Source organism: Bos mutus, chromosome 19 (assembly GCF_027580195.1).
Source record: "Bos mutus isolate GX-2022 chromosome 19, NWIPB_WYAK_1.1, whole genome shotgun sequence".
NCBI classification, from domain to species: Eukaryota; Metazoa; Chordata; class Mammalia; order Artiodactyla; family Bovidae; genus Bos; species Bos mutus.
The window spans coordinates 16,338,933-16,365,578 of NC_091635.1; the positions used below are offsets into that span (position 1 = coordinate 16,338,933).

At 40.8% G+C, this 26,646-nt stretch overlaps 1 protein-coding gene across 2 annotated transcripts; it reads right to left on the minus strand.

Annotated features, from left to right (window-relative positions):
* On the minus strand, positions 1 to 26,418 carry MYH2 (myosin heavy chain 2). 2 transcript variants are annotated; one of them, XM_070389501.1, is made up of 40 exons: positions 26,338 to 26,418; positions 26,073 to 26,115; positions 24,401 to 24,624; positions 24,169 to 24,312; positions 22,476 to 22,632; positions 21,692 to 21,719; positions 21,494 to 21,608; positions 21,314 to 21,406; positions 20,847 to 20,910; positions 20,631 to 20,729; positions 20,109 to 20,212; positions 18,993 to 19,131; positions 18,508 to 18,626; positions 18,270 to 18,419; positions 16,471 to 16,641; positions 16,036 to 16,345; positions 15,503 to 15,576; positions 14,582 to 14,669; positions 14,376 to 14,493; positions 13,642 to 13,765; positions 13,417 to 13,553; positions 11,713 to 11,968; positions 8,869 to 9,111; positions 8,577 to 8,753; positions 8,351 to 8,496; positions 8,177 to 8,267; positions 7,701 to 8,090; positions 6,475 to 6,601; positions 5,681 to 5,799; positions 5,351 to 5,547; positions 4,462 to 4,645; positions 4,215 to 4,380; positions 3,991 to 4,115; positions 3,516 to 3,824; positions 3,226 to 3,429; positions 2,566 to 2,691; positions 2,306 to 2,476; positions 2,118 to 2,222; positions 1,903 to 1,998; positions 1 to 285 (listed from the first exon to the last, which is right to left on the minus strand). In XM_070389501.1, the coding sequence occupies exons 3-40, from the start codon at positions 24,602 to 24,604 to the stop codon at positions 133 to 135; spliced, it is 5,823 nt and encodes a 1,940-aa protein (XP_070245602.1). In that variant the 5' UTR covers positions 24,605 to 24,624; positions 26,073 to 26,115; positions 26,338 to 26,418; the 3' UTR covers positions 1 to 132. The 2 variants fall into 2 exon arrangements, with proteins under 2 accessions (XP_070245602.1, XP_070245601.1); XM_070389500.1 differs by having other exon boundaries at positions 26,260 to 26,348.
* Between the last annotated feature and the right edge of the window lie 228 nt (positions 26,419 to 26,646).

Below are 26,646 nucleotides of genomic sequence, written 5' to 3' on the forward strand. Positions count from 1 at the left end.
TTGCTTATACAGTGCCCTATGCTCTTTATTTCCTTTGCAGTAGAGTAGGATAGATGATAATTACAGAGAGAAATGACCAAAGACTTCACATTTTGTGCCTCTCTTCAGTCATCCCATAGCATCAGGACACGATCACTCTTCACTGATGATTTTTGTGTGAACCTCCCGGCTCTTCACCCGCAGCTTGTTGACCTGGGATTCAGCAATGTCAGCCCTTTCCTCGGCTTCCTCCAGCTCATGCTGGAGCTTGCGGAATTTAGATAGATTTGTATTGGATTGTTCCTCCTGAGAATAAAAATGGAATTGTAAGGAATGCATACTGAGCATCTTCATAGACTCTGTAGGCCTAAGGAAAGAAAGGACTTGGCATCTACAAAGTTAGAATACTCAACAGGAGACATTATTATCCTACCACCTCCTGGACTTTGCTTATCATTGAAATTAAGATTTATCTGGGGCTTTATGCTTCATAAAGAATTGCAGCTCTACTTTTGCAACCAAAACAGGGTAACAAATATGTACCACAAGTAAAGCAAGAAATAATATAAAAGCAGGAAAGAAGGCAAGGATAAAATCATGCTTGTTAATGCTTGCTGGAAGATGACGACTGTTCGCTTGAGTTAGATATTCTTCATCACTAAGGATGCATTTCTTAATAGCTTCTTTAAGTGGAAATAAATGTTGGATTTTATCATATGTTATTTTGGCACATTTCAAAGCAATCACTTTTTCCCTCCTACTTTGTATGTAATGATTCTGTTGACAGACTCCTTAATATTAAGTAATCCTTAGTTTGTAGGAATTAAATATATTTAATCACTGATGGACAATTTACTTAATAAAGTACGGGTTTCAGTGACCTAGTAATTTATCTTCACTACAACTATACTCATGAATAAAACTGCCTTTAGTGTCTTTCCCCACCCCTGTTCTCTTTTGGACAGGTTTTGGTATGAGGGTTATGCGAGCTTCTTAAAATGATTTGGAAAGCTTTTCATCTTTTCCCATGCTCTGAAGTGGCTTACATAGCTCAGGGATTATCTGTTCCTTCAAAATTTGAAAGACTTATCTGGAATGAGTTCATTTTCAGAAGGAATTCTGAAGTAACTTATTCAGCCAATTTAATAATTTATATTCTCTTATTTAAGATTTCAACCACCTTGATAGTTACATATTTTGCATTTAAAAAAATAATCTTCTTCCTGATATGGTTTGTCCCCTTTCTCATTTGTAATGTTGTGAGTTTTTACTTTCACTCACTTTTTATTTGATTATATATTTATTTTTATTAATTCCCAAGATATTACTGAGATTAGCTGTTGGAAATAGGATATACTCATTCATTCATTTCTATATTACCTTTAACAGTACCTCTTCATTATTTTACTATTATTTTTAACTTCTTGATTGGACTGTCAGTTTCTTCATTTATTTTTATTTTTGATTCATAATGAAAGCATATAAAGAAATGAATTGTCCTTCAAGGACAGCTCAGACTACATTCAAGGTTTATAAAAGTCTCATCTTCCATGAAATTTTATTTACAGTTAAAAACTATTCAGTAATTGTGTTTTTATTTCAAGTTAATCCAAAAATTTTTTAGGAAAGTCAGTTTTTTAACATTTAAATACTTGGAAATTTTTCTTGATATTTTCTCATCACTTTACAACTTTATCACACTAGGGCTAGAGAATGTATTATTTCTGCTTTGAGATTTTTTTGAGGCTTCTTTGTGGATAGAAGGTCAACTTTAAAAATTAAAAAAAAGTACAAATATTTTTAAGAAGTACTCAGTCTTCTATAATGCAGACAGCTTATTTACTACAGTTAAATAGTAAATCTAAGTACTTATGAGTTTTTCTTAACAGAGGACTTTCTTCCCTTTGTCTTAAGAATACTTACAGCCTCCTCAGCTTGTCTCTTGTAAGATTTCACTTTCGCCTGAAGTTTATCTACCAAGTCCTGAAGTCTGAGAATATTTTTCCGATCTTCTTCCGTCTGAAAGATGATACAAACCACAGAGTCTTAGTTCAAAAGCACACTACTGTTGTGTCATGACATGGGAGCATTTCCTATATATACAAGGAGTGCTTAGCTGATAGAAACTGTTGCTGCACCTGGTAAGTGAGTTCCTTCACTCTCCTCTCGTGTTTGCGCAGACCCTTGACAGCTTCCACATTGCGCTTCTGCTCACTCTCTACCTCTCCTTCCAGCTCACGCACCTGCAAAGGAGTAGGCGCTTAAGAACTTTGATCCACTAAGGCACTGGGAATAAATGGAAATAGATAGATACTGGGAGACCCACCCTGGCCTCCAGTTTCTGGATTTGCTTCTTCCCGCCCTTCAGGGCCAGCTGCTCAGCCTCATCCAGACGGTTCTGCAGGTCCTTCACCGTCTGCTCCATGTTCTTCTTCATCCGCTCCAGGTGGGCGCTGGTGTCCTGCTCCTTCTTCAGCTCCTCAGCCATCATGGCTGCCTAATTAGCAGTAAAATAAAGCTAGTTGAGGAAGGTGAGACAGCCCATCAAGATTCTAGCTTGACGACCCGGTGTGGCCCTCTGCTCACATCAGTGATGGCCTTCTTGGCTTTCTCTTCTGCGTTGCGAGCTTCCTGGAGAATGTCCTCCATCTCTCCCTGGATTTGCGTGATGTCTGTCTCTAGCTTCTTCTTGGTGTTGATCAGGCTGGTGTTCTGTTTGAAAGTAAGTTATATGCTCTTTTAATCATGTTACCAAAGTATGTAGTGGTGGCCACTGTTTGATAAAAATTTCAGATAAAAATTTGGAAGTCAAATGCTCTTGAATATTATTCTGTTATGTAGTACAATTAATTAAAATAGAAATGTTATAGAATATTTAGCATCTTTGTACATTTCTTATAATTAGACCAAATATCTCTATAATTTTAAACTGCCGTTTACCAGTGAAACTACTCACAAGGATAAAATTATAACATGTTCAAGTATTTCTTTTACCACAATAAAAATGTCAATATTGATAGCCAGGGTCAATAAAGATACTAACACAAAAGAATATGGCAAGTTTTAGAATATTTTAAGAAGTTAATCACTAATAATACATGCAAGATGAAATAGCGAAAGATTTCTCAATAATGCAGTGAAAATTTGGTAGAAGTATAAAACCTGACTGTTATATAAAAAATTCAAGTTTATCTTTTCTGGGTCATAGGCATTTACTGAAGGTGAATTCTTTGTGCTGAATCTTACCTGGGTGTGCAGGAGCTGGACGCGCTCACTGGCATCCAGGAGCTCCTGCTCTGCGATCTTCCTGCTCCTCTCTGTCTGCTCCAGGGTGGCCCTCAGCTCCTCGATCTCAGCCTGCAGCAGGTTGGCTCTGCGCTCCACCATGGCCAGCTGCTCCTTCAAGTCCTCCTGGCCCCGCAGAGCATCATCCAGGTGGATCTGGGTATCCTGTGGAATGAACGATCATTGAGACACCTTGTTCTCAGGGCTGCAGTCACCCACCTGTACTGGGACCATCTCCTGAACCCATTTACCTTGAGGATGGCTTGAGTGTTCCTGTAGTTCTTCAGGGCCTCAGCAGCCATGCGGTTGGCATGGTTCAACTGGATCTCCATTTCATTGAGGTCTCCTTCCATCTTCTTCTTGAGCCTGATGGCGTCATTCCTGCTCCTGATTTCAGCATCCAGCATGGTCTGCATGGACTCCACGACTCTAATGTGGTTCCTCTTCAGCTGGTCAATTTCCTCATCCTTTTCAGCAATTTTCCTGTCAATTTCAGACTTGACTTGGTTCAGCTCCAGCTGGATACGCAGGATCTTGCCCTCTTCGTGTTCAAGAGATGCCTTAACAACAGCAAGGGATGACGTTAGCAGGAATGGACACATTTAGCAGCTTTTCTGCACACCTTTCCTTCCGCTAATTTTGTGCCATTTATTCCTCTGTTCAGTGTATGTGGCTAGTCCTAATTCTTTTCTGAATTTGTTTACAATGTACATTTTTGACTCATACCTCTGCCTCCTCTAAAGCAGCCTGAATTTCAGACTTTTCTTGTTCCACTTGCTTCTTTATTTTCTCCAGTTCATGCATACGTTTCCCTCCTTCTGCGATCTGCTCCGTGAGGTCAGAGATCTCCTCTGTTTGGGTGAAAGACGGGAAGAGACTTGATCAGACAGAAAACAGAAGAGAAAGGTACCTCCAAGGCATGAAAACTATTCAAAGTGAAAGGGACTCACGCTGCAAGTTTTTGTTCTCTCGTTTCAAAGTTTCTAGCTGATCCAAGGACTCCTCGTAGGCATTCTTCATCTTGAACAGCTCGGTACCCAGAGAGCGGGCCTCCTTCTGAGCTGCCTCGAGCTCGGCGTGGGTTTCCTCATACTTCTGTTTCCATTCTGCCAGGATCTGAAACACACACCAAAAGAGGTTACCTGGCTGGAAAGGACAGAGAACAGTGGTGGAGGCCGGAGGCTGTGCAGAAGTTACCTTGTCAAAGTTCCTTTGCTTTTTGTCCAGGGCTGCGCAGGCAGCGTTTGTCCTCTCCACATCGAGCATGAGGTCCTCAACCTCATTCTGGAGCCTCTGCTTGGTCTTCTCAAGGGAGGCGCATTTGGCGTTCACAGCTTCCACGTGTTCCTCAGCAGCCTGCAGACGCTGGGCCAGTTTCTTCCTTGAAGATTACACATGGTTGTAGAGAGAGGGAAACCAAACCGAGAATTATGAACTGTTACCGTGCTGAAAAGTGTGGGGAACTTCATATTAAAAATCTCCTTCATTCAAAAAAATATTGATGAGCTCCTTTTATGAACCAGATGCTGAGTACACTGCAGCGAATAGGACAGAAAAGATCCCTGCCTCATGAAGCTTCCAAAGAAGAGAGAGATAAACAATAAGCAAGTCAGAAAATGCATAGCGACTTATTGCAGATGTAAAGTGCAGTGAAGGAAGATAAAATGGAGTAAGGAGTGGGCAGCTATTCTTAGATATTCAGGGAAGTCCTTTCTGAGGAGGTAATGTTTGAGTCAAGATCTAAAAGAAGTCAGAGAGAGCCAGAGGGAGATCTGGCGGGGGGAGGTTGTTCCAGACACAAGAGGGGCTAACAAATTCCTGAAGCATCAATGAGCTTGGTGTGCCTGACAGCCAGCAATAAGGCTGATTATCTGTGTGAGTTATTCTTTTTAACTAGATTTTAGGCTCAGAGGTCAGTGATGGTGTTTGCTTTATTCATATCCTGTTCTCAGGGGCTGATAATGCCTGGCAGATAGGAGCTAATTAATGAATGTTTGTGAGTTAATTCACTGAATCCTCAAAGGTTCTGTTTCTGTGATTCAATGTTCAACATTCTCTGCACATTCTCTTATATCTGAGCACATACTTGGCCTCCTCCAGCTCCTCCGTGCGCTGGATGGCGTCTGTCTCATACTTGGTCCTCCACTGGGCCACCTCGGTGTTGGCCTTGGACAGCGCCCTCTGCAGCTCGGCCTTGGATTCCTGCTCCTCCTCATACTGTTCACGCAGCAGGTCACAGTCATGACGGGCTGACTGCAGGCCATGGGCCAGGGCATTCTTGGCCTGCGAAGAGAGTTATATGTTCATTTTACTGAATACTTAGTGTTTAATTCTTAAGCTTCAAAACCCTGTAAAAGTTGGTATAATGGACTCCAATTAGGGTCAGGGTAGGGGGAAATGAGTCTTATCTAGTTACCTTTATCTCCTCTTCAAGTTGCCTCTTTAATTCCTCAATCTGTTGAGTAAATGCTTGTTTGCCCCTTGACAACTGAGACACCAGAGCTTCTTTCTCATCTAGCTGACGTGAAAATTCACCTGATAGGCAAATGATATGGCACCACTTGTTAAAGTGAAGAAAAGGTTTTGCAAGACTGTATGAGAAATAAGTTGAAAATCTCAACACCCCTTTTCAGTTGAGTGCTCGGGTGGTTGAATTCTCTATTGACATCATCATGCTTGATGTCAATTTTCTGATTTTTATGGTGAAAATAACCTAAATGAATAAATGCAGCTTAACTTCTCTTTGTCCTCTCCATAACTGATTCTTTCGGGTTACATTATTGTACAAAACCTGTTAATAACTGTCAAAGAAGGGAGTTAAACTTTTTAATTCCACATTGGCCCTGTTTCATAAGACTTTTGAGAGACTGGGTTATCCATTGCCCTATGCAGGAATTTGGTTCATTCTGGTTTAGCTAAAAGGAAGCACGATCTAAAACAGAAGCCCTGGACCCATGATGGAAAAACCCTTGGCCCCAGGCATCCCTTCTATGTGGCCAAATCCTCAAGGCCTTTGTGGAGCAGAGCTTGGCCCAGTCCTATGGAAGTCTTCACCTCAGCATCGTCCCTAAGTAACCTTGTACGTGGGGGAGAGTCTGAACTGTCCGGTGAATCACATGTTCTCAGTTGCTTTTATTAGGCTCTCACATATCCGTTGTTTTAGACCACATCATCTCCACTTTTAGGCCTCATGGAGGAGGAGAGAGTTACCAGATTCAGTCTGCAGGCGTCCCCTCTGGGTTGTCAGGTCATTGATCAGCCGCTGCTGCTCCTCCTCCTTGGATTTCAGCTCGTTCACTTGGTCCTCCAGAGTTCGGCACATCTTCTCTAGGTTTCCCTGTGAGAGGAGAAGTGGAAGAAGCAAGTGCAGACATTGACAGCCACCAGTTCTTCTAAAATAGAAAAAGATTTATTTTGACATATAAAGTAAATTATCTTGTATGTAATATATAGGGATTTTTTCTTTACCTTGTATAATATGATTGCTGTCCTAAGGTGAAGACACACATTGGGAGTTTTAAAAAGCTAATTGTGACGCTTCATTCATTATTCCAGGCATTCCTTGTATTATCGCTCTTCCCAGATATCACTTTTTTTTAAAACCAAATTTAGGGTTTGGGCAACCCTGTATCCAGTAAGTCTATCAGCACTACTTTTCCAATAGCATGGGCCCACTTCATGTCTCTGTATCACATTTTGGTAATTCTCACAGTATTCAAGCTTTTCTTCATTATTATATTTGTTTCAGTGATCTGTGATCTTTGATGTTGGCACTGTGACTCATTGATGGTTCAGATGATGGTTAGCATTTTTTTTTTTTTAGCAAGAAAGCATTTTTAAATGAAGGGATGCATTTTTTTTTAGGCATAATGCTGTTGCACACTTAATAGACTACATTATAGTGTAAACATCATTTTTATACGCCTTGGGAAACCAGGGAATTTGAGTGGCTTGCTTTATTTTGATATTTGCTTCATTGTGGTGGTCTGGAACCAAACCTGCAATATCTCTGAGGTCTGCCTGTGATAAAAAAATGAAAGATCATGTACTAAAGATTTTGTGAAAAATGTAGTGACATATTTTCAAAAAGCATTTATAAATACTTCACTGCCTACTTATGTACAGTGAAACTGCATGTTGGATAGTGGAGAATTTTGGAGACCTGTGTTCCCCAGTTGGAGTGCTAGAGAACACGGACAGCCTGGTTCGCTGCAGATGTTGTCCTATGTTAATAGTGTGGTGGGGTTAATATGCTCAGCTTCTTTGAATTTTAGTTTCTTCCTATGATTGAGTGGAAATAATATAATACTGGTATCTTTCTTGTTTACCTCCTGGATTACTGCAAAGAACAAATCACCTGTGTGTAAAGGCCCTATGCAGACTGTGCACATAATGGGTCATTGCTGTTAATAACAGTTTCTCAGACTCGGCAGTACCTTGGCTTTAGAGATCGTTTCCACATTGCTAGCAAGGTCGTCGATCTCCATCTTCATCTCGCTCTTCTCCTTCTCCAGCTTCTGCTTGACCCTCTGCAGGTTGTCAATCTGCTCCCCCAGCTCAGCCACACTGTCCGCGTGCTTCTTGCGAAGAGCGGCCGCCGTGGCCTCGTGCTGCAGGGTGGCCTCCTCCAGGTCCCTGCGCATCTTCTGGAACTCGGCCTCCCGCTTCTTGTTCATCTCAATCTGGGCGGAAGTGGCCCCGCCGGCTTCTTCCAGCCGCTCGCTGATCTCCTCCAGTTCCCGGGAGAGGTCTGAGCGCTGCTTCTCTGCCTTGGCACGGGAGGCCCGCTCGGCCTCGATCTCCTCCTCCAGCTCCTCGATGCGGGCCTGGAGGTGGGGAGAAGCTCACTGTGAGCTCCTTTATGCTCATAACTATGGCTCTTTGAGCCAGACTGATAGAAATATGAACTTACCTGCAACTCTTTGATCTTCTTCTGCAGTTGAATGCCAAGTGCTTGTTCATCTTCAATCTTGCTTTGCAAATTGCTGATTTCAAACTCTTTCCTTTTTGAAAAGTAGTAAAGGATAACAGTTGAGTCCATAGTCAACATTGGAAGCAAGTCCATAAACAATTCTTTCATACTTACTTTTTGAGCTTTTCATCAAGTTGTTGTTTTTCATTTTCAATGTCCATTATGGACTCTTGGGCCAACTTGAGATCACCTTCAAGTTTCCTCTTGGCTCTCTCTAGGTCCATGCGAAGTTTCTTTTCTTGCTCCAAGGACCCCTCAAGCTAAATACAAATAATGCTGAGTCAAAAAGAATTGCTTAGCTTCCTTTCAAAGAAAATTTCCTTGACAATCCTAGACTTACGTCATCCACTTGCTGCTCTAGCTTGGTTTTAGCTTTGGTCAGAGTGTTGACTTTGTCCTCTTCTGCCTGCAGGTCATCCAGGGTCTGCTGGTGGGCCTCCTGGAGGGCCTTTTTCTCCTTGGTCAGCTTGGCGATGGTTTCATCCAGACCTGCCATCTCTTCTGTGAGGTTTTTCACCTTAGGAAGTAAAAACACTTTGCATTCATTACATGTTACATTTTGGTGGCTTCCGTTTTTTGCTTGTATTGCCTAGTAATGATAAAAACATAAACTTTCCTTGTATGTTTCATACCTTATTTTCTGTGGCATGTTTCTCCTTCTCAACCTTGGCCAGTGTCAGCTCAAGGTCGTCTATGTCTTTCTTTAGTTCCGAACATTCGTCCTCCAGTTTCCTCTTCTTGGCCGTCAGCTCAGCATTGATCTCTTCCTCATCCTCTGCTCTCTCAGTCACCTCCTTGATCTTAGCCTCCAGCTGGATTTTGGTTTTGATCAGCTGGTCACATCTTTCCTCTGCATCAGCCAAGCCTTCAGCTTCCTTGAGTTGAAAGCAAAATCAAAATTGGGAAGTAAGAATGAAGTATTATACAATGATAATGGTATAAATCTCCCCCATTAATTCTTTGGATTAAACTTTTATGAACCACTTGTCATGTGTGATTGCCAGATGCTCCACATTTTGGGAAAAACAAAATGTATCAGGTATTGTCCTGTTCATTTAGAAGAGTATATTCTACAGTAGGTTAGAAAGCTTAACCCCAACAAGCTACGATTAATTCAGAAAGCAATTAGTGACATAAAAGATCAGAGAAGTTGTTTCAGATATGATTTAATGAATGAAGTGGCATTTGAGTTGGGCTTTGAGAGATGGATAGGACTTGGTTTTGTAGAAATGAACTTATTGGGGGAAGGATCAGGAGAAGGGAAAGCATTCAGAAGTTTCCAGATGTAGCCACTACTAGCAAATTATTTCCCTTTGTAGTCTTGGAGGATGATCCTGGTTATGATACTTTAAATTCTAATTGAGGCATTAAGTAATCAAATTCCTAGCAACATATGTTTCTACTTAAGAGAGTTGGGGGTGGATGGAAAAGAGAGAGAAATTGATAGATACATTCATCAGTGAGCCTCCATATCAGTCTTTGGATACATAAAAGAAGAAAGTGTGCTGCACACAGGCAGGTAGTGAGCATGGTAATATAGGACAGTAGCTAAGTGATTCTCTAGGGACAAGAGAAGAGACTTCAGGATAGCTTTGAAGGGAATGGGGACAGCAAAACAGCTCTTTTCCCTTCTGTAATCTAAAGGAAGGAGTTATTATACCACCCCAACTTGACAGAAGAGACCAATCTTAATCAGCAGGAAAAAATATATGATTTTGTGATGAGTAAATTATACCAAACCAATTCAGTTCACTTCAAATCAAAGACAGTCTCATAAATTACATTTCAGAGTTGATGAAAGCAGTTGTAAAATGATTGGTTCAGGCATAGCAATGAGCAGGCTGGATGGAGGGAGAGAATTGGGGGCAGGTAGAGCAAGTTAAGTGCTGATGCAGCAACCCGAACGTTATATGATGCGCACTGATTATGGAGATGGATTGGAAAGAGCAAGTCTCATTTTAGAGATCAATAACAAACAATAATTCAGTAAAAACTGATGTAGAGTACTATCCTTTATCAGCTGTACACACTGTGATTTAAGATCCATAAACATCTAGAAGTTCAAGGAAGTTGCAGAGAAAACAAATCACTTTCTCCATGCTGTTCTCCCCCTTTGTATTTGGGCTGCTGCTGCTGCTGCTAAGTCGCTTCAGTCGTGTCCGACTCTGTACGACCCCATAGACGGCAGCCCACCAGGCTCCACCGTCCCTGGGATTCTCCAGGCAAGAACACTGGAGTGGGTTGCCATTTCCTTCTCCAACGCATGAAAGTGAAAAGTGAAAGTGAAGTCGCTCAGTCGTGTCCGATTCTTAGCGACCCCATGGACTGCAGCCTACCAGGCTGATAGGCCATAACAGTTCTATAATTGTCCAAGGTTTCCTTTTCCATTTTAAGAATTAGTCTCAAAAGGAATTTTAGAGTATGTAAGAACTTGTAATTTTGAGAAACTATATAACTCAATAAGGTTTTTATAAATGACTAAAGGACTCATAAAAATCAGTTCAGCCACTGACTTATTAGATTACTCTGATCTGGGGAATTTCTTTAACTTCTCAGTGTTTGTTTATATCTTAAGTTTTTAAAATGCTTGAATGAATGATAATGGGGACTTTTCAGGGTTCCTTTGCTTTCAAGTGATACGCTTAGTACATATTTACTCACTGACTAACGATAATACCTATGAAGAGAGGTTAAAATGAAGAGGCTGTGATATTGTGCTTTAAGGAAAATGTAACTCATATAAGTTAATTTATCAATAGGAAAAGTTGAAAATAGCTTAAAAATTTTAAGAAAGCTATCCTTTTTATGGATTTCTTCATGACATTGTTGGGCTTGCTTGACTTGGACTAAGGAAATGGGAGATTGTAATTGGCCAGAGTGTTGATGCCAAGCCTGTCCCACTTTGATTTCAGCTTCTTCTTGAATCAATAAACAGAGGAGAGACCTTAAGAACTCGGGATCTGTATCAAAGGAAGAATCACAGGGTTCACTAGCCTTTTACCCTGGTAGTTCAGTTCAAATAACTGCAAGTCAATTTGTTGGGCTAAATCCTGGGGGTTGGGAAAAAGAGATCCAGAGAGAAATAAGAATGACTGTCTTTTTTGAGTTTAAATGCAATCTTATACATGTGTATTCAGAAAATAGGGCTCCACTTTTCAGGCTGGGTTGAAGCATTAAAGCAGTCATTTTCTCAGAAAAATGACTGAGATTTGAGGGCTTGCCTTTAAATTGCTTCCTTCATGGCTGTTAAATTTGTGACATTGTTAAATAAATTCTTCAATTTCCCATTTGCAATTTGGAAGTAGTTCTTGCCTTCTTCATAGGAATGTTGAAAGTTAAGTGAAATACTGAAAAAAGCAATTGGAAATATTCTTTTTCAAGAAAAGGCCATTTGTAAATCCAAGGTGTTTGTGAAGTCAAGAAAATGGTGCAATTGAAGTCACTGACATGGTGCATTCAGCACAGAGGGTACTCACAGATTGAACCTGGAGCTGTAGGTCATTTTTCTCTTTCAAGAGAGTCACCATTTTTTCCTCCAGTTCCTTCCTTTTGGCCTCTGACTTGGCCAGTTCATCCTTGGTTTTCTGGAACTCTTCCTTCATGGTGGCCATCTCCTTCTCCGTCTCTGCACTCTTCAGCAGGGGCTTGATCCTGAAGAACAGTTTCATCCAGGGCCAGTGCTTGACATTCATGAAGGCTCGGATGTTGTATTGGATGCAGAAGATGGACTCCCTGAAATTTAACCAATGCAAATTAGATGCTGTGTGGATGATGGAATGAGATGAAATCTTGGTGATGAGAGTTGGAGGTTCTGCCTTCCACCATGTTCCTCACCACTTTCAAAAACACAAATGAAATAAATTGTATTTGGGGATGGTGGTCAAGGACTCATCAGTCATTTATTTCTCTTCATTGGTGCTTCTCAAACTTTGGTGTGCATAAGAATCAGCTAAGACCTTGTTAAAATACTGATTCCTGGGCTATTTCCCTAGAGATTCAGATTCAGCAGATATGAGATGGGGCCAAAAATGTGCATTTTTAACAAGTTTGTAAGAGATGCTGATGATACAGGTCCAAGGACCACCCTTTCAGAAGTACTGCTCTGCTTCAGTGCTTTGCAAACTTTCCTATGTGAACACCGCTGAGAGCAGCGAAGGGGGAACCAGACCCCTGCCAGGTGTGAGGCGCAGGATAAAGAGACTCATTAAAAACTCAGTTTCTTTGAAAAATCTCTGGTTTTATATTTTAATGTTGTATGATTTTTGCATTCTATTCTTTAATATCATCACATTTGTTTTAATATAATTATTCTTAAAAATTGCCTTCATATATAGTCAATTGCCCAAGTGTATATATATATGTGTGTGTGTGTATGTGTGTGTGTGTGTATAGGGGGGTTATACCAAACTTATTTTTAATGAAATAGAATATAGTAGAAAATATTAGCAGAACTACAGGTGATAGAAAATCTGTTTCACGTAAATTATGTATTTACACACACAGGTATGCATGCATATACAGGGATCAGTGTAAAATACATTTCTCTCTGTGGATCCTATTCATATGTGTCCTACAGTTTGAGACACCTGACCTGTAGCCTTAGAGCACTGTCACTGCATCAGAGTAGATCACTAAAAAGTAAGATACCTTGGTGAAATTGTATTAACTTATTGAAAAAGCTCTTTCACCAATTTTGCCCTTAATACTTTAAATCATAATAATTCAATAATATAAGTGATCAGACAAAGAAGTTGTTTCTGTATTTCATGTAAAACTGCTGTCGAAAATAAACGTGTGCTCTGCAGTTCAATATCTTATTTAATTATCGACCCAGTAAATTCATGTTAGAACCAGATGCTGGGGCAACATTTTGCCTCTGCTTGCTCAGTGGTATGTTTTCTCGTTAGATGAGACTGACACATCTCTCTCTCTCTTTTTTATTATGCTTCTCTCTCTTTTTAATTTTCTTACTTTTTCTTTTTTACCCGAGCATTCAGTTTATTCCATGGTGATTGCTACCTTAAGTACTTTGGTATATGTGTATCTCCAGTTTAGCATCAGACTCTTATTCATCCCTCTTACTCTGGTAGACTTGTGATATCTGAGTCTTAATTGTAAGCCACCTCAAATGTGTTTCTGAAGAAGGAAAGTATGACTAAATAAGCAATATATTTGTATACCTCCTCTCCACCATCTTCTGGTACTCCACTCTTGCCAAGAACCCTCTGCACCTGGCCTGGGTTCGGGTCATCAGCTGGGCTAGCTTTTCATCTCGCATCTCCTCTAGGAGCCCCAGAAGACCAGCTTTGAAAAAGACCTGTGTATGGCCAGAGTTGCAGATCAGAAACTTTACACAGACTCCAAAGGGACAGACACAGTGCCAGGTGGGCCTTAGAGACCATTACCTTGGTGTGACCAAATTTATACTGGGTGTGGTCGATGTCAATGGATGCAAGGAGCTTCTCAGAAGCCTTCTTGCTGTCGATGTATTGCCCTTCAGGGATCGCACTTGCATTTAATACCTTGTATCTGATAAAGTAAATATAGTTTTCTAAAACTTGGTTTATTGATGAGACTAGAAGTAGCTAACATAAATGATTGATTTTTAAAAGTCAGAGCTTTAAAACAATTATTTTCTTCACAAGAAGGACATTGTATACGTAGATGGCCAATCTAGTTATCTGCTGTCTTTTTATTCCGTTTTACCTTTCTGCGCAGTTGCAACTTTCCATTCTGCCTCATCAGACCCTGTTCTCAGGAAAGGATTCTATAATCTGGTTCACATTAATGTGTAGATGACCAATAAATGCATTTGCTATTGGTAGTGCTTAATCTCTACTGTGGTTTTGGAAGGATTAAATGAAATAACCCCAATATATTAAGCACTCAGAAATGATGTTCCCTAATTATTGAAGTTACAGTGGACATCCGTGAGCTAAGCTAGGAGCATGGTATATCCAGTGAAAAGTCCACAGAGTACCCACCAGGTGGTGTATCTTTATTTTAAAGGTGCTTTGAGGCTTATAACTTTTTACACTTTTTGTGGCAAATTAAAAATAACAAATAGAGGCATGTTTTTTACTAAATTGCTTTGCTTGCACTAAAACTCCAGGACACCCCATAATTAGGAGAGGCTGACCTCTGTTTGAAGTCCGCATACAGGATTCTGCTGGGGAAGCCCTTCCTGCAGATGCGGATGCCCTCCAGCACGCCATTACACCTCAGCTGGTGCAGGACCAGCTCGTGCTCCATGGCCCCTACAAATACATGTTCATGTCATTGCAGAGTTTTATTAAAGGGAGGGATGGCAGTCATGCTTTGTTCTTCGTCTCTGGAATGTCTTACCAGGGGTCTTCGTTTCATTGGGGATGATGCACCGCACAAAGTGAGGATGGGTACTCCTGAGGTTGGTCATCAGTTTGTTCAGATTTTCCTGTAAAATCAGGAAACCCTGTTATCTGAGTTTTAGACATGCTTATGAAAGCTTGGCAATGTCTATAAAATCAGTGTCCATCTGAGTTGAATGACCCTTGTGGACCATTTTCACTTAAGATAGCACCTTGGTAAGCTTCTCCTGAGAGGCAGTTTCCTTCTTAGTACCTCTTGTTCCACTCGAGTTTGCAGGAGTTACACACATAAAGCAGTCTTGACAGCTGAATCTTTTCAGTATCCAAGCACTATCGTCCTCTCAGCCCTGGCCCCTGGCCACCCACAAGCCTTCACAAAGCCATTGGCTTCCCATCCTAGATGGTCACCCTTTCTTCTGCTAAACTCTATGGTTCTCCAGTAAGGAAACATGCCTGCACTGCATTTGGTCTACTTCTCATAAATATAGCTTCCCCTTTTCAACTCTGTCAGCTTTGGGGGCATAAAGATTATCTGTAAGGGGAACCTACCAGTTACAATTGAGAATTGACTAGATTAAGAGCAAGGATACCATATTAGGTTCCTTAAAGACTAGCTGTCAGATGTTCATTAGAGCTACTGAGGACTTAGTCTTTTTGGGTATGTACCATTGCTTATTTCCACAACTCAATTAGATTATGAATAGCAGAGCACTACGTTTTATAACATATAAAATATTTTTTACTATTTGGCTTAGCACAAAAGATGACCTAATAATTTCCAAGTAATTTAAAGCTCTTCTCTCCAAAACTCGATTAACAGAAATCATTAGCTAAGGTTAATCCTGTCCTAAATGACTTGTGCTTTTAAAAACAAATTCACAAAGTAACAAGAGAGTGTCAAAAACAATTTCCTCCTTACCCTGAAAAGTGCAGACACCGTCTGGAAAGAAGAGCCCTTCTTCTTACCACCTTTCTTAGTTCCACCACTTGCCTCTGGAGAAAAAAATCGGAAAAGATGTCATTCAGATATAATTTTAAATTGACAGGGCTATATGCTGCCCATTTGTTGATTTCTGTGTTCAGATGGAGCATTTTTTTCAATGCAGTTGGCCTGTCTGTTTGAGCCTTAATGAATCTTATATGTCAATTAAGTTCATATCCATTTCTCAGTGACACTCAGTAAGCAGCAGATATGGAGGAAGAAGCAGGAGAGAATGATAGAAGCCAAGCCTTTTCATTGCTTAAGATGTTGAAAGTTCCTTTCTGGCTCTTGGCAGCAGGGCCTTCATCAGTGCTGGAGTGAATGTCATTATGCAGCCTGCTTCCTCAGAACTTGGAGGCACAGTGGATTTGGCCACAACACTTCATCCTGGGCTGGGATATCACTAGCTTCAGTCTAACACCATGTTTTGTAATATCAGGAGAAAACATTGGGATTTTTTTGAGCATTACCTGAGTCACCAGTTGGAGTCCCAGAGAAAAGGAAAGCTAGAGTTTTCAACGCAGACTTCTGGTACAGCCCAACCACAGTATCGTTCAGGGGGTCCTTGTTCTTCTCCAGCCAGCCAGTAATGTTGTAGTCCACGACACCCGCATAGTGGATCAGGGCAAAATGGGCCTCAGGTTTGCCCTTGACCACCTTGGGCTTCTGGAAATTGGCAGACTTGCCCAGGTGCTGGTCATACAGCTTGTTCTTGAAGGACATGTCTGTGGCCTTGGGGAACATGCACTCCTCTTCGAGGATGGAGAAGATGCCCATAGGCTGGAAGCAGCCCACAACACAATGTTACAACTCTATGTAAGCATTTTTCTCTGTCTATAGGCTTAAACAAGATGTATGAATAATTTAGTCATCATAAAACATAGTTTCTGAAACTTGAAACAGACCTTCTCAATGAGCTCGATGCAGGCAGCCAGGTCCATCCCAAAGTCAATGAACGTCCACTCGATGCCTTCTCTTTTGTACTCCTCCTGCTCCAGCACGAACATGTGGTGGTTGAAAAACTGTTGCAGTTTCTCATTGGTGAAGTTGATGCACAGCTGCTCCAGGCTGTTGAACTAAATAAACAGATGGGTTTACTTTTCTCTCTGCATATTGGGCATTTTAAAATATAGGACTTTTAATTCAAAAGTGTATATTGAATAGCCTTTAGATTATAGATACCAAAATCCTTGGGGACCTATGAAATCTACTGTTTCTCTGCGGTCATTTTATCCAAAATCTTAAATCATTAGTAATTCTTTTTTCTTGTACTTGCTTAAATTGACTCAGGTGTTTTTCTGAGTTCCTGCTTAATCATTCTGTACTTATTTCCTTTATCTTTTGCATTTTCTATTGACTCTGCTGCTGCTGCTGCTAAGTCCCTTCAGTCATGTGCGACTCTGTGCGACCCCATAGACGGCAGCCCACCAGGCTCCACCATCCCTAGGATTCTCCAGGCAAGAACACTGGAGTGGGTTGCCATTTCCTTCTCCAATGCATGAAAGTGAAAAAATAAAGTGAAGTCGCTCAGTCATGTCCGACTCTTAGCGACCCCATGAATTGCAGCCTAACAGGCTCCTCCGTCCTTGGGATTTTCCAGGCAAGAGTACTGGAGTGGGGTGCCATTGCCTTCTCCGTCTATTGACTCACTTAGCAGCTAATTTGCAACCTATTAGAAGCTGACTGGAATGTTCTCTCTGTTGTGTGGAAGCAGTCATAGTCAACATTGCGAGGGAGCAATAATCACCACCTTTATTTTTTAATGTGAGATTTAAAAAAATCAAGTATCTAATATCATGTACAATATGTTAACACACACTCATATTTTTTTGGAAAAGAAAAGCCAAAATATTGACATTAAGTGGATATATATAGTGGAATCCCCGGTAGCTCAGCTGGTAAAGAATCTGCCTACAATGTGGGAGTCCTGGGTTCGATCTCTGGGTTGGGAAAAATCCCTGGAGAAGGGAAAGGCTACCCACTCCACTATTCTGGACTGGAGAATTCCATGGACTGTAGTCCATGAGGTTGCAAAGAGTCAGACACGAGTGACTTTCACTCGTGAAAAGTGACTTTTCAGAGTGACTTTCACATATAGTGGAATCAGTCTGGAATTCTTTTCTTTGATTTTCAATGATTTCTGCCATGCCTAAGTGTTGTGTCTATAATTAGAAGAAAATAAGCTTCTTTAAAATTATAAGGAAGAAAAAAATGTATTTTATAATCAAACTCGAATTTTTACCCCATATCACATTGAGAATTAAGAGTTCCTTGCATTGAGTTTATTAATGCTGTTTCTAAACTACTGATACTTTCTCAGCTCTTATCATCTGCCTATATGTTTCTGAGTGGTTTCTCTACCATATATTGAGAGCATATTATACATTGCACAGATTTATTTTGATGTTTTATATTAACTTCACTTTGCATTGTGGGATTTTTAGACTTCTCATTACACCAACCTAATTCCTGACTCCCTTTAGATCCCTTTAGAGTTAAAGCATCCTCATTAAGTGGATTATTTCTCATAGTAGTGGAATTGCCACTACAATAAATATTTAGTAGCTACCCATTCACTCTCTTTTAAATTTTAGCATAACTTTGTGACAGTGGTAATAAAAGGTTGTAATATTCACAAATTTCTTCTTACTAAGTATCCGTTGCTTTATTGTAAAAACCCCTTATGAACTGATTACCAACTCACATCAAAGATCTCAAAGCCAGCGATGTCCAAGACCCCGATGAAGTACTGCCTGGGCTGCTTGGTGTCCAGCTGCTGGTTGATGCGGGCGACCATCCACAGGAACATCTTCTCATAGACGGCTTTGGCCAGAGCACCCACTGCATTGGTTACCTTGAAAAAGAAAGGAGTATTTCTTGAGGTTAATAGAGGACTGTAAAATGCCTGCATCCCTGGTGGTGAATTTGAATTATGTACCTACCTGCTCTACAGTCTGGCCTTTGGTGACATACTCATTGCCAACCTTGACCCTGGGGTAGCAAAGGGCTTTGAGTAGGTCAGCAGAGTTCAGACTCTGGAGGTAGGCAGCCTTGTCAGCCACTGAAAGGAAGAAAGGATAGAATGATGTTATTGCCCACAGCAGTCCACTTCCTTAAAAAAAACAAAACAAAAATAATAAGCTACAGGCATTTTGTGCAGTGTTTTAAGAATATCTTTTGAGTATTCTTACCTTCTCCACTCACCCCCCAATAAGTTCAAGACCTTTATTATGGGTAGTGTTCCCCAAAGAACTTAGAGATTGTAGCAACATGTGTCTAATACCCATGCCACATATATCCTATCTAGGTATACTTTCAAATGCAATTCTTGGAAATGAATTTGTCTTCTCGGGAGAGCTCAAGGGTAGCAAGTTAAGAACATCATTTTCAAGCAGACGTGAAGTCAGGCAGGTGACTAGGTTGGTACCTTCAGTGCCATCTGGCTCTGCTTGCTCCTCACGCTGCTTTTGCTTGAATTTCAGGTTCCCATAATGCATCACAGCCCCCGTGAGCTTGTAGATGGAGACCTTCTCTTCATTAGTAAAGCCCAAAATATCAATAGCACTCTGCCAATACAACCAGTAGAATAACTGTCAAGTTAGGATCCACATGCGTACTATCAATACTTCACATTTGGATTCCTGATTTTTCGGTCAAACCGAGGAAACTGCCAGTACTGCTGCAGAGCAAGGAACTCCTTAGATTCGAGACCTAGGGAGCTGGTCAGTCAGAGGCCAGCACAGAGCATGGGAATCACAGGTGCATACCTTCTAAAGATGCCAAAAGTAGATTTAAAATAGAGAACGTGGATAGTTATTTAACTTGTTGTTTTGAGAGGTGGAACAGATTCTTGTAAGATAACATAAAGTCATCCAAATGATTGTTTCTAAATTCTTAGAGTAAGTGGAAATATAGAATGGGAGAATAATGACTCTGCATTTAACTTATTTTCTGGATTCAAAGGAAAATTGTTTAACTTGAATCAAATTGCCAGTTTCAAAATGACTGATAGACAAGAAAAGGAAAAATAAGCAACCATAGCAGGGAACTGGAGGGGTGGGGGGTGCTCTTTTATTGGGTGCTCCAATAAAAGAGCACTTATTACTGTTACGAGGCTTCCCAGGTGGCTCAGCAATAGAGAACCCACTTGCCAATGCAGGACCCATAGGTTTTATCGCTGGATTGGGAAGATCCCCTGGAGGAGGAAATGGCAACCTGCTCCAGTATTCTTGCCAGGATAATCCCATGGAGAGAGGAACCTGGCAGGCTACAGTCTGTGGGGTCGCAAAAGTGTTGGAACAACTGAGCAACTGAGCACACACACACAGATTTAAAAAAATGGTTTAGGGAAATTCAGAAAGGATAGATCATTAAGACTATTAAGAGAAAGTGAGATGTAGGAGCACATGCCAGTCTTTTCAGTTGACTCCAGGTCATGCCCATCTTTGAAGTTTTGTGATTTCTACTGGAAACTGAATGTTTATCTAGAGGGACCATCACTCCGTCCAAAATAATCATTCTAATTTTCTTGTGTTTTACTTACATCTGTGGCTATCAGTTCTTCCTGATCATCAATACTGGCCACACTGATCTCCCCTTGACTGATGAATGGGTAGTCATATGGGTTGGTGGTAATCAGAAGCATCTCTAAGTAAATGGAAGAAAGCAAAAGTAAGCAGAAATATCCTCTTCATTAAAATGAGAGATTATGAGACAAATTCTAAGGCACTAGAATGGAAAAAGCCAGGATATATTATTGATCAGTAAAAAAGGTAGATGATGGAAGAGCATGTAACTCTGATCCTAGTTACTGTATGTATTTAAAGATTTCATCCAAGTGTTCATAGTGGTTGTTTCATAGTGATAAGATTTGGAGGTGTTTTCAGTTTTTCCTTTTGAATTTTTATGAAGAGCACACATAAGTTTCTATCAAACTTACAAAGCGATTTTCAAAATAAAGATAATGTATACAGTTAACAAAATTCCACCATGGAATACCAAGTTGACCAGGCATCGATAGGTGTAGGTGAGATAAATTTTGTAAAGAAAGGATGACATTTCTTACCAATTAGTTCTGGTTTCCTGTTTGATGTGATCTGGTAAAAAATATGATAGCTCCTTTCAGCCTTAAGCTGGAAAGTAACTCTAGACTTCTCTAACAGATCTGAAAAGAAATTAATAACAAACAAGAAAAATTCATATGAAATGCAAATTTTATTTCTGTTCAGTGTTGTAGGTCATAAGAAATAGAAATGGTGGTAAAGACTATCCAGGCACTTACATGTTTCAATATCAGCAGAGGCCAGTTTTCCTGTAGTGCCAAAGTGGATTCTAATGAATTTACCCTTGAAGGAAAAGTTAATATTACTACTTCGTTTCTGAATCATATCAAATCTTTGAGAAACTCAAAACACTAACATTAGCACTAAGTGCTAAAGTTTTAATAGTAAATCAATTCAGACACTATTGGTATCAGGTTTAAAAAAAAAAACTGTATCTCCTATTTTGTAGATAAAACAATTTGAATTTAAAAATCTGTGAATAATTGTAGGTAATGAAAGATAAGAACTCAGATATAGGGTCACATTTCTTTTTGGACAAGGCTTGGATCCATATTATTACGTGCTTAGAGGAAAAGGAAAGAACCCTGGTATAATGGGAATGAAAAAGACTCAGAGAATGTATTCACAAACATCCCATAAATCTTGACCAGTGAGTAGTGTCCATGGTAATGTCCAAGAGACTTACAAAGCGAGAGGAGTTGTCATTCCTCACGGTCTTGGCGTTGCCAAAGGCCTCAAGCAGTGGATTGGCACTGATGATCTGATCCTCCAGAGTCCCCTGCAGAGAAACACAACAGCAGTGCTCACACGTGGGGCTTCTTGAGCACCCTTTCCGTCATGATTCTGACATGTCCATCAGACCCACCTGTATTTTGCCTGAAGTTATTTCCTCCTTCTTCTTCTCCCCAGTGACTGCAATTGTTGCAAAGTACTGGATGACACGTTTTGTGTTCACAGTCTTTCCTGCCCCGGATTCTCCGCTGTTGAATAAAAACCAAGTCAGTAGAGGTCCCGAAGCCAGCAGCTATAGCAGTCGTGAAAACAAAGCATCAAGTCTACTTACGTGATCAGGATTGACTGATTCTCTCGGTCTATAAAAGAGAAATTATAGGCAGTCAATACCATCTTTAAATATATTTGTAAATGGTAAATTAATAAAATGGTATGAAGCTAGTATTTTTCAGCATCCTGAGGGTTGGTGGTCCCCAGGCCCAGCATCTTTTCCAGCTCCCCTCTCTCCTGCTCCCTGAGGCTTCCCCCATTGCATCAGCTTACAGACCACCGCTGAAACAGAACACTGCCAGGAAGCAGCAGGCTTTCTCTTTTTATACTCCACACTAAATGCACACCAAGTGGACTTGGGTTTTCAGGTGGATTTAGATGACAAGTTAGTAGCATGTTTATTGTAAGTACAAAAAGTAATGGGGAAAAAAGGCATTAGAGATATTTTTAGTGTGGGAGAAGGAGTCAGTATAGTAAAGGTGGTAGCTTTGGAAGTAAACATAGCCTTAGTCGTATTTTCAGGGAAAACTAAAGGCTCATGTTGATGTTCTGCTCTCTCTGAAGAGGAAATCTCTCAGTCCTTTCCCCAAGGTGCCATTGTGCCTTAGAATGGTCTAGCTGAGACAGCATTCCAGGAAGAAGATTCATAGTGTGACTGCTCTAATTCCAGATACACCTTATACTCTGGAGTATGTTTTGGTTGGTTCTGGGAAAAGGGCAATGGCATTTAGAGGACCACCTCAAAGAGTGTGTTGAGATGAGTAGAGTCTCTTTCTCCTGTGGTTAGTCTCTCTCTCCTAGAGTCTCATCTCCTAAAAAGATGCACGTGGAAACATCCAACTCACCAGTCAGCATGAACTGATAGGCGTTGTCAGAGATGGAGAAGATGTGGGGCGGGGCCTCCTGGCGCTTTTTGCCTCGGTAGGCCGTCACCACCTCAGGGTTGTACACCGGCAGCCACTTGTAGGGGTTGACGGTGACGCAGAAGAGGCCCGAGTAGGTCTATGCAAGCGAATAACAAAGAATAACTAACCAGACACCTTTCCTGTTATTTGCACAGCTCAGTTATTTAATGAATTTTAACAGAAAAAGAACACTCTAAGTAAGTGGTCTACACATCTTCAAGGTATCAGCATGGAAACTGGTTGAAAGGTTCAACAAGATAGCAAAATCTTGAGGGTGAGGCATACAGTTTAGATTCTTATTCCTCTTGGGATTTGTCACAGTGATTTTCACATAGTAGGAGATCCAAAATTGTGGGTTTTTTAAAAAATGTTTAATACATTTTTACCATAGTTTAGAAAATAGGAGTATATTTAAGATAGTTCAAATTCATGAAAATGAATTTATGATCTAGGAAAATGAATTTATGGTACCTAAGTACTCAACAGTATGAAATAGGTAGGTGAACTATGGAAAAATCTTCTTAAGATAGTATGATTCAGACATTTAAAAAGGCAAACATGAAGGTATGCAGCAATACTGGGGAAATATTTGTAAACCACTCCTGAATTGTGAAGAAACAGAACACAGAATGATGGGAATACATTACGATTACAACAGCTGGATTTCCAATATTTTTGACATCTGGTCTAGGGTAACTGCCAACCAAACAGAATGGATTCTGACACTAATCACAGGCACACCTGTGTAGGTGTTGTCCAGCTGAATAGCAGCAGTGACTACAGCATTCAGAAATGATGAGAATTCCCTGATGGTCCCATGGTTAGGTCTTTGAATTCCCGATGCAGGGGGCATGAGTTCAATCCCTGGTCAGGGAACTAAGGTCTTGTAAGCTGTGTGGTGGGGCCAAAGCAGCAACCACAAAACTGTACAGAAATGTCCACCTAACGTAGTAAATTCAATTAGTATTACTGAGTTTGTGTTATGTGAAAAGTCTCTGCAAGGCCCTAAGAATGAAATATAAACGTTATTTTTCTTTGAACATATGATACTGTTCCTTGAGGAACTCCCAGTCTGTGTAGGAGATGGACATGTAAATGATTCATGCTGAAAAAACATTGTCAGCATTATTGCAGGGCAGAAACACCAGGACACAAGGTTGAACTCTGCCTGGGGAAGTTGGCAAGATTCCATCAAGGAAGTGCTCCACTCAGAAGGGACCAGAACACAGAGATACACATTGCTGTTATTTGGGGGGATTGAAAATTGGTCTTTAAAAACATTACTTTTAAGTGTTGAAACATAAGTTTATGTTTTTCCTCTGGATGATTCTGCAGCAGGAATGGGGATGAGGGGAGACGCAGGCATGTGGTTGAGATGTAAACAGTAGCTGCTACCGTGTTTGTTCAGGGGATCTGTGGCAAACCCAGTCCATGTGGACAGTGGCTTTGCCTGGGAAGACAAAAGATTACGTGCCAGCTGTTGGGTTGGGCCTTACAGTAGCAATCGTAAACCTCTTAGTTAGTTACATTACTAGTGAAAGTACAGTGAATCACTGTCTGTGACCCATTTGTAGTACAGTGAGCTGACAGGGTCTAGTGGTCAAAACCACTTTGGGGTTTTGGGAGCACTCACGTAGATCATCCAGGCTGCATAACGCTCTTTGAGGTTGTACAGCACAGCAGGCTCGTGCAAGTGGGTCATCATGGCCATGTCCTCGATCTTGTCGAATTTGGGAGGATTCATGGGGAAGACTTGATCCTCTTTCACTGTCAGAGTCTGGTAAACAGGAAGGATAACTGCTTATGTCAACCAAGTGGCCAAACAAAATAATCAATAGCATGTGGCCAGCTCCTGGACTACTCACCGCTCCTCCTTCGGTCTTCACTGTCACTTTCCCACCTTCTCTGCTCTGGATAGTCCCTTTGACAAAAGATTCCTTGGGCTCGGCCACAAAGACAGATGTCTTGGCATCAAAAGGCTTATTCTGGGCTTCAATGCGCTCCTTTTCAGACTTTCGGAGGTAAGGAGCAGCCTCCCCAAAGATGGCCATTTCCTGGTCCGAACTCATGGCTGCTGAACTCAGAGGTCCTAAAGGCGATGAAGCATTTCTTACTAGAGATTCTGAATTGTCATCTATACGCATAAATCTCTACCTTGATGATATTTCATGGGCCCAGTTGGAAATTTCACCAGGCAGATGCACTGTACTCCATGCTGTAGTTATTGAAGCAAACATAATCATAAGAAATCACCAGGACTCAAAGGCATCTGGGGTCACTGTGCACCCAGCAGTGGACTCGGGGCTACCTTCTTTCATCCTTCAAGACTGATGTTCTAATAAGAGAGCTGAGGGGTAGCCTCACAAGCTGCTAAGGAGCTTGTGACCTTGGGTTGCCCTTGATCCTCTGTGCCTCAGCATCTCCGTCTTTAGGGATCACAATATTGCCTTTTGTATCCACAGCCCATGAGACAGCGTGAAGACAGTTTGAGAAAAAGTTAAAATTTGAGTAAGAAAGCAATTTGAACAAGTTCAGGCTATGACTAAGATAGAAAATGTCGTTTATTATAATGTAAGAGAATTCCATTTTTTGCCATATAATATGAGAACTTTATTTCCTCCTTTAGGTGTTCAGCCAGAAGTGCTCATGTTCAGTGGATTTGGCAGGAGGTCACGTTATAATTTTGTTTATCTTTTTTTTTTTTTTTGAGTTAGGTGCTTAGTAGAATTTCTCTAGCATAATTTCTTTGCATATTAAATCCAGTTAATCAGCTTAACCCAGTTAAACTAATTGAGGATAAAAGCAAACATTATCCTCATTCTTCTGCACTGAAGGCTCACTTTCCTGTTCCACATCTCCTTCCGAAGGCACAGGCTCAGGCTGTTCCATTCAGTGTTGTCTGCAGATCACCGGCGACATCAGTAGAATGAAAGGCTTGGCAGAGGATGCTACTTCAGTCATTAAGTGATCGAGTTACTTGAAACTCACTTTAATCATCTACCCACCAGCCTCTCTCTTTAGAAATGCAGTGTGTAGTAGTGGGCAGACTAATACCTTCATTATTTATGTAACAAAAATTTCAGTGTTCTGGTTTCATATAACACCTAGCACTGGGTAAGGTGACTTTTTAAAACTCTTCACAGAAGTAAAAGCAGCCCGCTTTCCTAGGTTCTTCTTTTCTTACTTGTTAGATATCGTGTTTGCTAAATGAATTCTAAAAGCAGGACACATTTTTACAAAGTTGAGATTTTTAACCAGGGAATCTTAGTGCAGATGTTTTTTTCCCCTACGGAAATGATATTCTTTTCACAAACTTTTCCTTGCTAAAATGTCATCCCATCAGTGCCAGAGTCCTAAGACTATGTGCCTTGTTCTAAAAGGCAAGCCCTCCGTCCCCTTCTCCCTCTCCTGCGTCTTTCCTGAAATACAGTTGTTAGGTATTTACTGAGACAAGCACTTTCTCAAAGGTTGCTAAGTGACACACATCCATCCCAGAGGCTCTTGCCTTCTCCAGGGACTGGTTAGTCCAAATCTTACCTTGTTACCAAGTGAGAAGACGCAGCCTGGAAGTGAGACGGTTCTATAAAAGAAAAAGGAAAAGCACTTGATTAATTAACCAAAAAGAAAACAAAGCAAACCAAAAACTCCATTTGCTACAACACTGGCTGTTGTTAACAGAGGGCAACCAAAGCCATGGATGTAAAACATGCAGAAGGAGCAGTACCCTAGGCAGCAGCTGCAGCCGACACGGGGTGGTGCGGCTAGCGTCCCTCTTGAGAGTCTGGTCCTTGTTCCCACTTACCTTGGAGCTTTTTAAAGCAGGACGAGTCAGCCTCATTCCAAGGGCTCTTTTATATGGATAGCTATGGAAACAATGCAGCTGCCTCTTCTTTCTTAAGTCAAAAGGAATTGTTTGGCAAAAAAGTCTTGGCAATCTTGTGTCCCCGCATAATTGTCATTCATGTTAAGAATGGTTGGATATAATTAGAAATATTTTTCTTATTGAGTATGTGGATAAATCTCTTATGGATAATTTGAGAAGATGATCTGAAAGGAAGGTTCATGCTGGTGGATACAGGCAGTGGCCAGGCATCCAGAATACCTGGCTTCT

Bases quoted from the DNA above. Each gene is read 5' to 3' on its own strand.
- MYH2 (XM_070389501.1), bottom strand. From the start codon at position 24,604: ATGAGTTCGGACCAGGAAATGGCCATCTTTGGGGAGGCTGCTCCTTAC. The intron at 14,494-14,581 runs GTAAGACATTCC...ATGTATTTGTAG, and splicing joins CAATGAAACGAAGACCCCTG to GGGCCATGGAGCACGAGCTG. The intron at 4,381-4,461 runs GTAACTTCTGCA...TGTGTGTTTCAG, and splicing joins AGCAAAGGAACTTTGACAAG to ATCCTGGCAGAATGGAAACA.